At 48.6% G+C, this 13,005-nt stretch overlaps 1 protein-coding gene across 4 annotated transcripts in view; it reads right to left on the bottom strand.

Annotated features, from left to right (window-relative positions):
- Positions 1-3,027: 3,027 nt before the first annotated feature.
- The window catches only part of gne (glucosamine (UDP-N-acetyl)-2-epimerase/N-acetylmannosamine kinase), a 467,449-nt gene continuing 457,471 nt past the window's right edge, over positions 3,028-13,005 (bottom strand). For 2 of the 4 annotated variants that reach the window (XM_086005585.1, XM_086005574.1), the window contains exons 10-12: positions 11,255-11,437; positions 9,867-9,983; positions 3,028-5,286 (exon numbers count right to left, since the gene is read on the bottom strand). In XM_086005585.1, the coding sequence (XP_085861711.1) occupies positions 5,051-5,286; positions 9,867-9,983; positions 11,255-11,437 (536 nt within the window). In that variant the 3' untranslated portion in view covers positions 3,028-5,050. Of the gene's footprint in view, positions 5,287-5,359; positions 5,699-9,866; positions 9,984-11,254; positions 11,438-13,005 lie in introns of those variants that run through there. The other 2 variants (XM_086005594.1, XM_086005603.1) reach the window with 2 other exon arrangements.

Raw genomic sequence — 13,005 nt, 5'->3', positions numbered from 1 at the left:
TAAATTAATTACAATCAGTCCCTTCTTTTCTGAATTTGCTGGAAGTGAAAAGCAAAAAGAGAAAATATAATAGACAAGGAGTGAAGAAAGTGAGAGAATGATTCCAGGGATGAGGGACTTCAGTTACGGGGATAGACTGGAGAAGCTGGGATTGTTTTCCTTGGAGCAGAGAAGGTTGAGAGGAGATTTGACAGAGGTGTTCAAAATCATGAGGGGTCTAAACAGAGTAGATAGAGAGAAACTGTTCCCATTGGTGGAAGGGTCGAGAACCAGCGGACACAGATTTATGGTGATTGGCAGAAGAACCAAAGGCGACATGAGGAAAAACTATTTTACGCAGCGAGTGGTTAGGATCTGGGATGCACTGCCTGAAAGGGTGGTGGAGGCAGATTCAATCGCGGCTTTCAAAAGGGAGTTGGATAAGGAAAAAAATGTGCAGGGCTACGGGGACAGGGCGGGGGAGTGGGACTGGCTGAAGTGCTCTTGCAGAGAGCCGGCACAGGCTCGATGGGACGAATGGTCTCCTTCTGTGCTGTAACCATTCGATGAAACATTACTGCAGATAAAAGCTGGAAATACTCATTCTGCCAGTGATAAAGTGAAAGGTTTCTTTCTTTTTCTACACCCTTTTGTCCTTATTTCCTTATAACCAACACACCCAGACCCCGTCCTTAAACCCCCTTAATACTCAGACCCCGTCCTTAACCCCTGTAATCCCCAGACCCCGTCCTTAACCCATGTAACACACCCAGACCCCGTCCTTAACCCATGTAATACACCCAGGCCCCGTCCTTAAACCCCCTGTAATACACCCAGACCCCGTCCTTAACCCATGTAACACACCCAGACCCCGTCCTTAACCCATGTAATACACCCAGGCCCCGTCCTTAAACCCCCTGTAATACACCCAGACCCCGTCCTTAACCCATGTAATACACCCAGACCCCGTCCTTAACCTGTAATACACCCAGACCCCGTCCTTAACCCCCCGTAATACACCCAGACCCCGTCCTTAACCCCCCGTAATACACCCAGACCCCGTCCTTAAACCCCGTAATACACCCAGACCCCGTCCTTAACCCCTGTAATACAACCAGACCCCGTCCTTAACCCGTAATACACCCAGACCCCGTCCTTAACTCCTGTAATACACCCAGACCCCGTCCTTAACCCGTAATACACCCAGACCCCGTCCTTAACCCCCCGTAATACACCCAGACCCCGTCCTTAACCCCCCGTAATACACCCAGACCCCGTCCTTAAACCCCGTAATACACCCAGACCCCGTCCTTAACCCCCCGTAATACACCCAGACCCCGTCCTTAACCCCCCGTAATACACCCAGACCCCGTCCTTAACCCCCCGTAATACACCCAGACCCCGTCCTTAAACCCCGTAATACACCCAGACCCCGTCCTTAACCCCCCGTAATACACCCAGACCCCGTCCTTAACCCCCCGTAATACACCCAGACCCCGTCCTTAACCCCCCGTAATACACCCAGACCCCGTCCTTAACCCCTGTAATACAACCAGACCCCGTCCTTAACCCCTGTAATCCCCAGACCCCGTCCTTAACCCGTAATACACCCAGACCCCGTCCTTAACCCCCCGTAATACACCCAGACCCCGTCCTTAACCCATGTAATACAACCAGACCCCGTCCTTAACCCCTGTAATCCCCAGACCCCGTCCTTAACCCGTAATACACCCAGACCCCGTCCTTAACCTGCAATACACCCAGACCCCGTCCTTAACCCATGTAATACACCCAGACCCCGTCCTTAACCCCCGTAATACACCCAGACCCCGTCCTTAACCTGTAATACACCCAGACCCCGTCCTTAACCCCTGTAATACACCCAGACCCCGTCCTTAACCCCCCGTAATACACCCAGACCCCGTCCTTAACCCCTGTAATACACCCAGACCCCGTCCTTAACCCCCGTAATACACCCAGACCCCGTCCTTAACCCGTAATACACCCAGACCCCGTCCTTAACCTGTAATACACCCAGACCCCGTCCTTAACCCCTGTAATACACCCAGACCCCGTCCTTAACCCGTAATACACCCAGACCCCGTCCTTAACCCGTAATACACCCAGACCCCGTCCTTAACTCCTGTAATACACCCAGACCCCGTCCTTAACCCGTAATACACCCAGACCCCGTCCTTAACTCCTGTAATACACCCAGACCCCGTCCTTAAACCCCCTGTAATACACCCAGACCCCGTCCTTAACCCCTGTAATATACCCAGACCCCGTCCTTAACCCCTGTAATATACCCAGACCCCGTCCTTAACCCCCGTAATACACCCAGACCCCGTCCTTAACCCCCCTGTAATACACCCAGACCCCGTCCTTAACCTGTAATACACCCAGACCCCGTCCTTAACCCCCCGTAATACACCCAGACCCCGTCCTTAACCCCCGTAATACACCCAGACCCCGTCCTTCACCTGTAATACACCCAGACCCCGTCCTTAACCTGTAATACACCCAGACCCCGTCCTTAAACCCCGTAATACACCCAGACCCCGTCCTTAAACCCCGTAATACACCCAGACCCCGTCCTTAACCCCTGTAATACACCCAGACCCCGTCCTTAACCCGTAATACACCCAGACCCCGTCCTTAACCCCTGTAATACACCCAGACCCCGTCCTTAACCCCTGTAATACACCCAGACCCCGTCCTTAACCCCTGTAATACACCCAGACCCCGTCCTTAACCCCTGTAATACACCCAGACCCCGTCCTTAACTCCTGTAATACACCCAGACCCCGTCCTTAACCCCTGTAATACACCCAGACCCCGTCCTTAACCCCCCGTAATACACCCAGACCCCGTCCTTAACCCCCTGAAACTAACACACCCACAACCTTGTTCTTACTGCCTTATAACCAGTTCACCCACTGTCCTTAGCCCCTTATAATCAAAAATGCCACACCCATCCTTACCTCCCTAAGTAACTCCTACAAGCTGCACAAGAGCTTTGCAATAATTAACTCTGATTTAATGGCACTCGGTACTAAGGCCGTACAATGACACGGTTAACATTTATTGATATTTTTCTAATATTTAAGGACCAGTGACTCTCAGAAATAAATTGTTAAACTAATGACAAGTTATTAAATTGTTGCAGTCTAGGACCTGCTAAAGATGTTTCAAGATAACTAATAAATTTCGCTAGATAGGACTGAAAACTATTTTGCATGGACACAGATGGACTGAAGCACTGATCATATTTCTAATATAATCAGGGCGATACACTAACAAGTCATCTAGAATTTAATTTGAACACATTCTACACTACACGTGGTATAAAGAGAATACTCACTGACAAATGGCGAGTGCAGAATTTAAATGGGACAGTTCATTCAGCTGCAGTGCTTGCCATTTACTGAGTCCCTCTCAGGAGCTGTGTCACAGCAACAGGCTCACCCATTCAGTATTCTCCAGATTATCTTTTATTGGGTTTGTAAGATTTCACATGCAATTTTTTTTGGCAACTGTGATTATACGTTTCCTTTTTCCCCTTGTCGAAACTATATCTTACCTACACTGAGTTTACAGCACAGAAACAGGCCATTCAGCCCAACTGGTCCGTGCCGGTGTTTATGCTCCACACGAGCCTCCTCCCACCCCTCTTCATCTCAACCTATCACCTAGCATACCATATACTACAAGATTTCCTACATGTTTGTTGCAGATACAGGAAACTTTGGTTTATCCGGAGGTTAACTGTCCGGAATGCTCGAGCCACCGGCAAAAATCAGGAGCCGTTTCGTTAGTGTTTTTTTTCTTTTCGTTGCTTTTTTTTCCCACCAGTCAGGCTCTGCAAGGTCTCGCTGAAGCTATTGCTAAGCTACAGAGACGCTTGCAAGGTACGGCCGACTGTTTGGAAGCTGTTGCTAAGCAACAGGGTTTGTTGCCAGATACGGAGCTCAAAATCTCCGTATGTTTCAACATTAGCGCTGGTTTGTCCGGCAGTTTTGATGGGACGGCAACAGCTTGGTCCCGTCGGTGCCGGATAGCACAAAGTTTCCTGTAAATCCAAACAGGAATTCCTGCCAAAAGTGTAAGGAGCGCGGCCTGCGGGCATTAACCGGTGCCACGCACCACCCGGTAACGAGCGTTCCATGGTTTCCCTGCCTTCGAGTGAGGATCACAAATGGCCTTTTGATAAATTTAAGTGGGGGACTGGGAGAGTTTTTCAGCTCTGCTCCTTTCCAGGGCTCAGTCAGGCCGTGAAGGAGCTGGTAACAGAGGCGAGATTAAGAACTGGGATCGTTTTCACCAGCATGGAAAGCAGTGGTTTCATCTCCCCAGTGTACCAGGGTAGATTGTTTGAACGGCCGGTCTCGGCTCAAGGGTTTCGCAGTGGGAACGTGAATTTGTAAGTGCAGCTCATTGGATGCTGCACTATTTAGGCTGCTGTGGGGAGTGTGATTTAGATTGAAATCTTGATTTCCCATTTGAAGGTTTCAGTGCCTGCATACCCCAAAGGTTCCTGAACAGCGAGCTGCAGCTCCAGTACGGCTTTGACTTTGAGAATGAGGGCAGTAATCAGATTCTGCACCCTAGGATGTTACTAGTCACTGCAGTCTGCTGATTTTAGTTTCTATTAGTTATTTGAACCAATAGCTTTTTGCCCCTTGAACCTCTGGGTTTCATCATGAACTGAAAATGTTCTCATGGGATTGGTACGAATGAGCTTAAACCAAAGACAGTGTATAAATCATCACGGAACTTCACAGGAATACTAGCTCTTTGGTCCTTCTTCAACAGTACAGATGTGAGGTGTTCCATGGGAAAGAGATTTAGAAACAGTGTAGTGTTGGCAATGGAGCAGATGTGATAAACGAACACAGCCTTAAAGAGACAAGTGTGCTTGACCTTGCCCCTGAACTAAGTTCATTTCAGAGCAGTACCAATCCATTTGGAAGACTGAAGAAATAAGAATGATTGAGAAACCAGCGTAAAACTGATTTCAAAATTGTAAATCGAGGGACACGGTCAGTTGTGGGGACAGACTTCCGCTGGTCTAATAGGTTCTGCGTGTGGCGTAATCTAGAACCATACTAGCTGCTCCGAGGAGCGCGGGATCGGAGAGGCCGGAGACAACAACTTCCGCTGCCCGCGTGGATGTCAGGGCTCGCTGGGTAATCACCTCCTTCACCATACTTTCATAATGAGAAGCCAGAACGCCGGAGAGGACAACAAGAGACGGGTTCACCGTGTGCAGAATGTTCACAATACCGACTCCAAGAGCACACCCAGCTGTGGAAAATAACAACATTGCGTCTGATTGACATGTCCGGAAAACACGACACAAATAGTAAAAAACACAATCATATCAGGGCAGTTTATTCACAGAATTTATTCGAAAGAGCCGGCGCCGACTCGATGGGCTGAATGGCCTCCTCCTGTGTTCTACGATTCTATAATGTAACCTTCAACAGAACATAAATTGTAAGCAGTGAGTTTTAAAGGTTAGATTGTAAGTGAGGTACAGTTGGCCAGTGAAGGCAAGGCATTGCAATGTCACTTGTTTGTATAATGTGCATCTTTCAATGTACGGGTTTCCTTTGTTCCTCCAATAGTCTGTGCATCATCAGCATGACAGGTTGGACACTTCAAAATACTGATACAGTAGATGGTTTTTAATGGGTGTCAAGGCAATAATGAGATGCTACAAGTTTAAGAAAGAATTAAAGGGGTGGTTAGAAAACATTTCTATTCATAGAAGGTGGTTAGAATGTGGAATTTTCTGCCACAAAACATTTTGAAGGAGAGTACATCAATTATTCTCAAAGGGAGTTCATTAGTTGCTTGAAAAAGAGATCAAAGCTGCTGCTGCAGAATTCAGGCTGTTCCTGCCATCGCCCTTTTCCCCAGTTGACCGCTTCCCTCCTGTCTCCACCCCTTGCTCACACCCAGTCAGGCCACCTCTGCTTTTTCGTTTCTCCTTTCTCGGTTACTCTGTCTCCCCCGAAGCATCACTGCTCCGCTGCCTTCCTGCTCCTGACCCACCCACAGCCAAACCTCTGTGTGTCTCCCGACATACCACAACATTCCCATCGAGGCGCCCCTAGCGACCTCCTTACGAGCAGCAACCCCTCCTGCCCCATTCTCCTCTCTCACCAACCAACCCACTCTGGCCCTCAACCAGTGCCTTTTTCTAGTTTCTCTCCATGCCTTCTCCAAGCTCATTCTGACCACCAGAAATCCCTTGTGCACCCGTGCCTCCAATCCCACTAAACTGCTGACTACCCAACACTGTCTCAGGCTGAGCCAGATTGACGGCATACCGCACCCCGCCGCATACCGCACCCCGCCGCATGCTGCCCCCCGCCCGTATCCCACTGCATGCCGCCCCCCCACCGCACCCCGCATCCCACTGCACGCCGCATCCCACTGCACGCCGCATCCCGCTGCACGCCGCATCCTGCTGCACGCCGCACCCCACTGCACGCCGCATCCCACTGCACGCCGCATCCCGCTGCACGCCGCATCCCGCTGCACGCCGCATCCCGCTGCACGCCGCATCCCGCTGCACGCCGCACCCCACTGCACGCCGCATCCCACTGCACGCCGCATCCCACTGCATCCCACTGCACGCCGCACCCCACTGCACGCCGCATCCCACTGCACCCCACTGCACGCCGCACCCCGCTGCACGCCGCATCCCGCTGCACGCCGCATCCCGCTGCACGCCGCATCCCACTGCACCCCACTGCACGCCGCACCCCACTGCACGCCGCATCCCACTGCACGCCGCACCCCGCTGCACGCCGCACCCCCCTGCATACCGCACCCCACCGCATCCTGCTGCATACCTTACTCAGTAATGCCAACCCCACCATCTCATAAATCATGACAAACTCTTAAAAAATCATGAGATTTGGTAAGAGATCATGTTGCTATTTTTTGGTATATAAACCTCGTTAGTGTCTTTATTTAATCTCTAACAAGTCACAGCTCTTTACAAAAACATTACTGCCTCTGAAAATGCTTTACAAAAAAACTTTATCACGATCCTACCAGTTATCACCACCCTTCACCTGGTGCCCCACACAACACAGTCCCTGCAGCTGCCAACCAAAGGGTAGTTTTGGGGGGGGGGGGGGAAAAATCAAAACTGCGTTCCCATGGAGACAGGAGTCACGATCACCCCCAGAGAACATTGATGTGATTGATGATGTGAAAACTTTTATCTTCCCTTTAGCTGAAAGGTAGTTGATATGACAGATGTGGGTTATATTCTGGATGTGACAGATGTGGGGTATATTCTGGATGTGACAGATGTGGGTTATATTCTGGATGTGACAGATGTGGGTTATATTCTGGATGTGACAGATGTGGGGTATATTCTGGATGTGACAGATGTGGGGTATATTCTGGATGTGAGAGATGTGGGTTATATTCTGGATGTGATAATACCATATCACTGGGTAAAAGGAATCTCATACACGAGAACTTCACATCTATTTCTCCTTCCCCTTTGGCCATCATAAATATGTTTTGCAGAAGTACTTCAGCAATTACGACCTGTTCTGTCCCTAAAGCACGAAGAAAATGTATCTTTCACTTTTCTGTGTTTGCAACCGTAGTCGCAACCTTGCAAATGAATGAATATTTGACAGCAAGACAATCCGTGGATTTAGCGCCTATACTTAGGGAGCACCAAGCAGCTCAGATGATTGAGCGTTGGTATCAGGACCGCAGTGTCTACTGCTCAAACCCTGGGAGGGTTCACTCAGCCTTTCACTTCAAGGTGCAATAAAATGAGCAGCACGTCATAGGAACAGGGCGCTGTCTACAGTGCCCATCAGTCTACCACAGGTTTCTTTTAAATCATTCGTTCATGCAATGTGGACATCGCTGGCAAGGCCAGCATTTATTGCCCATCCCTAGTTGCCCTTGAGAAGGTGGTGGTGAGCCGCCTTCTTGAACCGCTGCAGTCCGTGTGGTGAAGGTGCTCCCACAGTGCTGTTAGGGAGGGAGTTCCAGGATTTTGACCCAGCAACGATGAAGGAACGGCCGATATATTTCCAAGTCAGGATGGTGTGACTTGGAGGTGGTGATGTTCCCATGAGCCTGCTGCCCTTGTCCTTCTAGGTGGAAGAGGTCGCAAGTTTGGGAGGTGCTGTTAAAGAAGCCTTGGCGAGTTGCTGCAGTGCATCTTGTAGATGGTACACACTGCAGCCACAGTACGCCGGTGGTGGAGGGAGTGAATGTTTAAGGTGCTGGATGGGGTGCCAATCGAGCGGGCTGCTTTGTCCTGGATGGTGTCGAGCTTCTTGAGTGTTGATGGAGCTGCACTCATCCAGGCAAGTGGAGAGTATTCCATCACACTCCTGACTTGTACCTTGTAGATGGTGGAAAGACTTTGGGGAGTCAGGAGGTGAGACACTCGCCGCAGAATACCCAGCCTCTGACCTGCTCTTGTTGCCACAGTATTTATGTGGCTGGTCCAGTTAAGTTTCTGGTCAACAACAACAACTTGCATTTATATAGCACCTTAACGTAGTAAAATGTCCCAAAGTGCCTCACAGGAGTGATTATCAGACAAAATATGACACCGAGCCACATAAGGAGATATTAGGGCAGGAGGCAGGTTTTAAGGAGCGCCTTAAAAGGAGAGAGAGAGGCAGAGAGGTTTAGGGAGGGAATTTCAGAGCCAAGGCAACTGAAGGTATAGCCGTTAATGGTGGAGCGATTAAAATCGGAGATGCGTGAATCGCAGACACTCCCCAGAGATGTGTGTTTAACCGGGAATGATTTCTGTGCTACATTCTCTGTCCAGCATCATATCTGCAGCATGATCGAACTCTTACAACATGACAGGAAGGGCATTAAACCATCCTCTACCACTGTAACCGCTCGGGTCACACTATTGCCTTTTAAAGCTCACTATGTGGTACTTCAGAATATATAATGAGGAAGACAGAAAGTCAAGTTTAGTCCACTCGTCACAACTTCATATGCTCCGTATAAACTGATATAATGCACAAAGGATTTCCATGCAATAAACTACAATGTATTTGCAAGAACATCACGACTGTTACTTTTTTCCAATGTGACTGTTATAATTCTCTCCTTGGTGTTGCAGTAACAGTCTGTATCCATGAAACAGAATAAAATCACTCCCTCAAACTATGTGTACTTTTGATATAAATATGTATCCTGAAGTCATTTCATGGCATCTGCTTGTGTTTTTTATACCGTTTGAACCCATCAGATTAGATTACTGCCATAAAATTTATTCCGAGAATTGGCCGCTGTCCAAATAAAGGGAAGAAACCACCCTGCTTTAAGGAGATTTCAGTTAGTCGGATTTGAGAGAGCAGAATGCCATGTTTGGGGTCTTTGTCACATCACATTGCAAGTGATTCCTGTTCCAGAGGTGACAACTTGGAGATATGCCCCCTCAAATACTTTAGTAGATTGCGACTGCAGAGACGAGGTTCCCTGACTTAGCTCCCGATTCCAGAAACACCTAAATCTCGGGAAAAAATTACGCGATTTGCAGTGCGCGAAATATATTCAAGATTCGCGCCTGCACAAAGCTGTGTATTTCTCACCCCCCCAAAAAAAATGCTGAGATTTAGGCATTCCATCGCGAGTGAAGCTTTGTTTCTCTCCGAAATCGCATCTCTTGCGATGGCGATGGAATCGCGAGAGTTGGCAATACGCCATACCGCACTGCACTCCATACTGCAATGTACTCATTACTGCGGTGTACGCCGTACTGCAGTCTACGCCGTAACGCAGTGTATGTCGTACCGCAGTGCATACCATCAGTACACCTTCCCTTTATATTTTTCTACAATGTAAATCTTCCTGCCGTGTATTACCTGTTCTGAGGACATTCTGTGCCTCACTGCTCCCTAGTTTGGCAGCTTGAATGAGGTGAATTGCACTGACTGGCTCATCATTTTTGATCGCCATCCCTTCCATCATCAGCAAATCTTCTGAAAGAGGAAAGGAGAAATATTAAAGTGAGCTATTAATAAGAAGGTGCCTGCAGACCAATGAACTGGGAATTGTGTACATAATATCCTCCACACATGGAGGTAAATACTTTCATTGAGGTACAAGAACGTGCTCTACCTGTACCCAGCCCTCTGCCAATGCCACTCTACAGCGACACTAAGGGGGATGAGAGAGTGCCAGTGACCGACTCCCTGGGTTCCCAGTGGGGAATACGGAGTCTCCCGATCTCTGTCCCACAACAGCACCGCTAAGATCAGTAACTCTTGCTACACTCCACAGTGCAGTGGGTTCCCACACATCGCACTCCATTACAGCTTCTAGATTTTCAGACAAATTATTTTGCAACAAACTGGAGCTCTGTAGAGTCTGTTTCACTTTGCTGTACCACTCCACTTAACGCGACACTTACAATTACTAGCCGATAACTTAATGTTTCATTTAATTTGACAAAAATGGATAATTGTGGACGGATCTTTTTGATTGGTGCTGTAATCAAAGCATGACCTGCCCGTGACCCCGGCAGAGGTAGACTGCTGGCTGCATCAGGTTTGCATTACAGACATGAATAAAAGATATGTAAATGGATCAGCCAAAAAAGTGCAACTGTACTGAGCCCCGCGAGTGGTGCTGGCTCAGCATCTTTCCCACCGTGGCTCCAGGTAATCTGATAATGGGGAAAGCTCAGCGGAAAAGACAAAATGGCATTTCTCGGGCACAAAACTGTCCAAAAAAGACGAAGAAAATCCAAAGTACCTAAATTAGAACAAGTTCTGTTTTCCCACAAATTAAGCTGAACTGACCCAATCCAGGTGACTCCAGGACAGAATCTCCAAACTGCGACCTATGGACGAGATGCAGTCCCTGAGTCTTGGTAATTGGCCCATTCACTCTCGGCACCTCAGTCCTATTTGTGCTTAGATTTCTTATTTGCTGGTTTATGTTGTTTGAGTGTTGAGGGGTGTGGAAGTTTGGAAAGGGCCGTTCCCAGTTCTAGAGTGTGGGTAAATTCTAAATCAGATATCGCGCAACTTAACGGGAACATAGATTTAAACTTTCTATCTGTCCCGAGCCGCCATGGTACACACACAGCTATGTGGCCCACTCGCCTGCTCTAGGTTCTAGACTTATCTCAATTGTGCATTTAAGACAGTTTCGTAATCCAGCTGTTAGGCACCCATTTGAAACCGTGATATCCACCGCCTTGTTAAATTTAAAATATCTGTCTCTTGGGAAGTTGTACGTCACTTACCGTCGTGTAATCTTTTTGCCTCTCTCTGCAATGCTATTCCTGAAGCGTAAGCCTCGATACAGCCTTTGCTCCCACACATGCACTCAGGCCCGTCCAGTGACACCATGATGTGACCGAGCTCAGCAGCACAGAACATGCTGCCGTGGATCAACTCGTTATTGTGGATGATTCCCCCGCCAATTCCTAGTGAAAGAAAATTCTTTCTTGGTTAGTGAACATCTGTTTCCATGCGAGTTTCTACTTCTCAAAAATAAACTTAATTCGACATTTCATAGTCACAACATGCGGAACATTTTCTTTAAAGCACGTAGTGACAGAAGTTAGCAACAGGGTTGCGACGTACACTGCTACAAATGATGCCAGTAACATGCCGGATTCCTATTGTAGACACAGTCTTACTGATGGGTTGAGCCTCCACAGCAGATGCAGAGGCTACCTGTCGTACTGGGTGTAAGTCTGAAATAGACCGCCTCGGGCAGGATCTTATGATCCTGACATTCTTAATTCAGCCTCCACACACAATTAAATTACACCAAAGTAGATCATCAGAGCTAAGAGACAGAACAATTTTAATTAGAGTCCAGCTTAGAACACAGAAATGCCAAAGCATTTACTGATTTGGGTAATCATGTCAAGACAGTAACACCATAAGAGATTGCATCCAGACCACTCCATCGCGTTGCCTTACAGACCGAGTCTAGAATTGTGTATTAGTCAATGGGAGTTGGGATGACAGCTGGTGAAGGCAGGGTACGAGGCTGCTCATATATCTAGGGTTTAGTGTCTACTGCAATGGCGGCAAGGCACACTCACATTTTATGTTGCCTTGTGCTGCTAACCAGGCTTCTCGTGAGGAGCTCGTCACATCTGCTGTCGGCCTGGCGAGGGCTCTAACCCGTATTTGCCGGCTGTCTAATGACCAACTGGTGACTATCATCCTTGGCGGGGGTGTGGGAGGGGAGGCAGGAGGAGCAGTGGCAGTGAATAGAGCTCCTGTAATCTATTCAAATCATAAACTAATTCAATTGGTCGCTGTCCTCCAGTACAGGAATCGGGCAAGGGCAAAACCACTTCAAGGTTAAGTCAGCTGACATCTCCCTTTTGAAGTTAAGCATCAAAGCTCTTTTACAGAAAGACTAAATATCCCAAAAGCAATATGAACTGCACTTTACTCTGCTGAATGCGGTTGGGTGAATCACAAAGGACTTAGGGGGAAAAATTCAGTTGTTTGCGCCTCCCGTTAGCGCCTTAAGAGGGCGCTAATGGGGCGCAAAGCAACTAGGCCCGGGCGCGGCGATGTTTGCGCCGCTCGCGAAATTAACTAGACATTTTGCGGCGGCGCTAAACACTACCGCCACGATCTCCTGTGCTGGCAGATCGTGACATCAGTCGAGTGCGCAACGCCCCGGTAGCGCCCCGGACCGGATATTGAGTGGCGCCCCCTGCCTTACCGCCTGCCGCTAGCAACGACAGGTTGAGGGGAGCGTTTTGCAGGCAGAAAGGGACTGGGGGAGCGCTATTTAAAGGCGGCCACTTCCTGCCTTTTTTTGTTGGTGACATTTTTGCACCACGCATTCTGAGAGAGAGAGAGAGAGAGACTGACTTCTGGAGAGATTCAACGCTGTGTGAAGGAGTTTTGAGTACTGAGCAGCACTTTGCAGGTTCATTTTGATTTGCCCTTCCTTGCTTCGCCAGCGCTCTAAGGTAGCGCCTCGCTCCTCGGCCTTTGCGCCTTAAGACAGGTGTGTAGC

Source organism: Somniosus microcephalus, chromosome 2, assembly GCF_052327205.1.
Source record: "Somniosus microcephalus isolate GS21.2 chromosome 2, FLI_Smic_1.0, whole genome shotgun sequence".
Taxonomy (NCBI): Eukaryota; Metazoa; Chordata; class Chondrichthyes; order Squaliformes; family Somniosidae; genus Somniosus; species Somniosus microcephalus.
Note: the sequence above shows the minus strand (reverse complement) of the source record. Positions and strands in the feature narration are given on the sequence as shown.